The following is a 4,200-nucleotide window of genomic DNA, read 5'->3' on the forward strand; positions in this document are numbered from 1 at the left end:
ATACATATATACACATACATATATACACATACATATATACACATACACACATATATATATTTATTTATTATGTGTAGTTTTGAGTTAAGTCTTTACCCTCTCGTCTGCAGCGGTTCAAACACTCGTCCATGGTGCTGTAGCGGTTCTGGTTTCCACGACAACCTCCATAGATGAATGACTGACAGGTGTCAATGTTTGTGTCGTAGTAGAACATGGGGAAGGCAGCCCGGCAGGGTCCGGGGTCAGAGGTCACCATACAGTCATCTTCAGACAGACATCATTTAATTTGACATGTTTACTACTCCTGAACACCTGATAATCTACTGCTGTTCTTTATAACTTTGTACCTTTGTATTCTGTTGAAACTTCATCATCAGCAGCAACTTTCTTGGAGGAGGGAAGCACTCCGACTGCAGGAGAAGAGACAACTTTCATTCAATCCATGTATTTGTAGAGCCCACTAGACTTTAATTACATTAATGGTAAACACTTTACACTGACATAGTCACAGACAGACGCATTAATGACCCGTACAGGTACAGACGGGTGCTTCACTTCTGCAGGACTGCTTTGAAAGCACGGACTGGGAAGTGTTTGCACAGGGAGCTGACCTGGAGGAGTACACCTCAGCTGTCCTGGCCTACCTACACTTTTGCACTGAGACAGTAACGAACACCAAAACCATCAAAGTGTTCCCAAATCAAAAACCCTGGCTGGACAGAAACGTCCGGTCACTGCTCGGAGCAGTCATTACGCACCGAGTCCGACAGGCATGGGGCAGGTGGGGTTGGCCGTGCAGGCCTGGAGGTGAAGGGACAGAGGTTGTCCAAAGAAGAGGAAAGGGTGGAGAGGGGAAGATCAGTAGCAATATCAGGGGATAGGAGACAGAAGGCTTCAGGGTCAGGGAGAGCAGAGGTAACAGAAGATGAAAGATCAGCTGGGGAGAGGGAGCGGAGATGACTACGGGTAGAAACCATGTGGGTAGGTGGTGGAAGTACGGGGGGAGAGGAGAGGGAGAGGGAGTAAGACATGAAATAGTGGTCAGAGAGCTGGAGGGGAGTGACGGAGAGGTTAGCAATAGAACAGTGTCTAGTGAAGATAAGATCCAGCTGGTTGCCGGCCTTGTGGGTAGGAGGAGAAGAGGCGGGGTAAAGGTCAAAAGAGGAGAGGAAGGAAAGAAGCGGTTCTAATTTATCAGTCTGGATGTTAAAGTCTCCGAGCAGGATGAGTGCGGAGCCATCATCATGGAAGTGTGAGACTAATGTGCCGAGATCTTCCAAGAACTCACCAAGAGGGCGATACACAACAGCAATGGTGAGCTTGACTGGATAAGTGACAGTAACCGCATGAAATGCGAAAGAGGACGGGGAGAACTGAGGAACCGGGACAAGAGTGCATTTCCATTTTGGGGAAATTAGCAAGCCAGTACCACCACCCCGCCTCGCAGCTCTGGGAGTGTGAGAGAAAGAGTACACTTCTGACAGAGCTGCAGGTGTGGTGGTATTTTCTGGCGTGATCCAGGTCTCAGTTAGAGCAAGAAAGCTGAGAGAGAGCAAGGAAGCGCAGCCCGAGATAAACTCAGCTTTTGGCACTGCCGACTGGCAATTCCAGAGCCCCCCCCCGGTACCACTTGCTCAACATGAGCTGAGAGAGTAGGATAAATGAGGTTAGCGGGGTCACGGCACCTGGGAGTGGCCCAATGTCGACGTGACCACCGAGCAGAAGAGAGGACCGAAATAGGATGCAAACACATGGTTTGAACAATAAAAATGAGGTAACTACACGTTCGAGAAGTCTGGCTTGAAAAAGTCGCCTTGTTGCCTTTGTTCGCCCTAGCCTTCCTTTGCCAGACGCTTGAAAGCTGACGCTTCCAGCCTACAGAAGTGCTTAAGGACAGCAATCTACTGATTGTCTGCCAGGAGTGTAGGCTCCTCCCTTGCAATTAGCAAAGCTATTCAGCAGCTGAGACTAAATCACACCTCCTCAGACAGGCAGAAACTCAGTCCAATCACCACTGAGGCAAGCCTAAGTACAGCTATAAAGACAACTTAGTTCAAGCAAGAATAAAATACCTATCAGATTCGGGTGAGTCAGAAGTTCAGTTCTTGCTCCAGAAGTTGAAAACAGTCTGGACCTCACTTGGTGCCTGAACACATCACACCTGGTGACGAAAGCCCAGCAGAGACTCTTCTTCCTGAGGAAGCTCAAACAAGTTGCCTGTTCCCTGGACTTCTGGTTAACTTTTACAGAAGCATGATTGAAAGCATCCTGTGTCAGTGCTTTACTGTGTGGTATGCCAACTGCACAGCAGAGAACTGGAGCAACCTGGCCCAGGTGGTTAGAACAGCACAGAGGATTGTGGGAGTCACCCTGCCTGACCTGGACACTGTGTACGCTGGCCGCCTCCAGAAGAAGGCCAGCAACATCTGTACAGACTTCACACACCCGGGTCACTCTCCGTTTGTTCCACTGCCATTAGGAAGGAGATACAGGACCATCAAAACCTGGACTAACAGGCTGAGGAACAGCTTCTTCCCCAGAGCGGTTTCCTCCATCACCCCCCCACCCCCACCCACCGGACAGTGCTGCGGTGAAACACAAATAGACAATAACAAGACACTTTAACAAAGCACCTTTTTCACTTTGAAGCCATTGATGCCTGTGTTTTATCTTATATATATTTATTTAATGTCTTGTTTTAAATCGTCTTGTCTTAATGTTTTTATACACTTTTTAACTGTTGCTGCTGTACTGACTGATGAGTCGCCAACTCAATTTCGTTGTATGTTTTTACAATGACAATAAACATCCTTATCCTTAATGACCCGTACAGGTACAGGCGGGTGCGTTAATGACCCGTACAGGTACAGGCGGGTGCGTTAATGACCCGTACAGGTACAGGCGGGTGCTTTAATGACCCGTACAGGTACATGCAGGTGTGTAGCTCACCTGTACATGCTACCGTGCAGCTTTCCTGGCTGACGTAGTTGTTCTTGTTTCCTCTGCAGCCTCCGTAGATAAATGTTTCACAGCCACCTTTGTCACTGTTGTAATACCAGCGCTGAAATGCTGCTCTGCAAGGACCCACCTTAGGCTCCACCTCACAGTGCTCTGATAGGACAAAACCACACAAACATGTTATTTTTGTCTTTATTTTTTATGTTTATCTTTCACTGACATCTGTTTCCATAAAGTTATGTTCGTCAAACTATGATGGTGAGTCTCCTTAACAGGAAATGTATTAATTTCTTTTGAAAATAAAAAGAATCATAAATGAAAGTTTTATAGCGCTTTATACGAACTCAAAGTCACTTCACACTAAGGATGAAACAAAAACCAACATGACTCAGACACAATGATGAATGGGGGGGGAGCTAAGAGAAAGCAGAGCTGTTGGTTTGGTTTAGAAATGTCTTTGAATCCTGTTTTATGTTCATTAGAAGACAAATGTACAGACAAGACAAACTGGATCTGCTTTCACTGATACGTTCATGTGCAGTCATTTAGTCAAAGAGCTGCTGCTGTAATAAACTGATGGAAACTCAATGATGAACAAAAAATTATAATAAACAGCGAAATGAAATGAAAAGTTTGTTCATGTGAGAAAATAGTTGAAACATACCAGCGAAGTCAGCAATTTCTGTAGGAGAGAAGAAGTAGTTACTGAGTCATGCACAACACATAAAACGTGCGCACACAAACACACACACACACACGGGGTCAACTCTGTGGCAGCAGGTTCAGCATCCTGAGAACACATCTGGACAGACAGAATCATAGAGGATATATTCATCAGAGGAGTGAACCCGAATACTACCAGTAAATCAATTATTACTACGGTAAATAAATATATATAAATAAATATATATACACATATACACATATATATATATACACATATACACATATACATATATATATACACATATACATATATATATACACATATACATATATATATACATATATATATACATATATATACACATATATATACACACATATATACACACATATATATACACATATATATACACATACACATATATATACACATACACATATATATACATACACATACACATATATATACATACACATATATATACACACACATATATATACACACACATATATATACATACACATATATATACATACACATACACATATATACATACATATATATATACATATATA

The 4,200-nt window shown here is 43.6% G+C and overlaps 1 protein-coding gene across 1 annotated transcript; it reads right to left on the bottom strand.

The window, feature by feature from the left end:
* Positions 1–67: 67 nt before the first annotated feature.
* LOC116379560 (kunitz-type protease inhibitor 2-like) lies at positions 68–3,640 on the bottom strand (the record flags this gene model as incomplete). The annotated part of the gene is made up of 4 exons (XM_031841514.1): positions 68–264; positions 348–410; positions 2,950–3,111; positions 3,623–3,640. Coding segments are annotated over 4 exons (440 nt in total), but the record flags the coding sequence as incomplete, so codon positions are not given.
* Between the last annotated feature and the right edge of the window lie 560 nt (positions 3,641–4,200).

The sequence above is a fragment of the Anarrhichthys ocellatus genome, unplaced genomic scaffold, assembly GCF_004355925.1.
Source record: "Anarrhichthys ocellatus isolate YVR2014 unplaced genomic scaffold, GSC_Weel_1.0 scaffold4585, whole genome shotgun sequence".
In the NCBI taxonomy this organism is placed as follows: Eukaryota; Metazoa; Chordata; class Actinopteri; order Perciformes; family Anarhichadidae; genus Anarrhichthys; species Anarrhichthys ocellatus.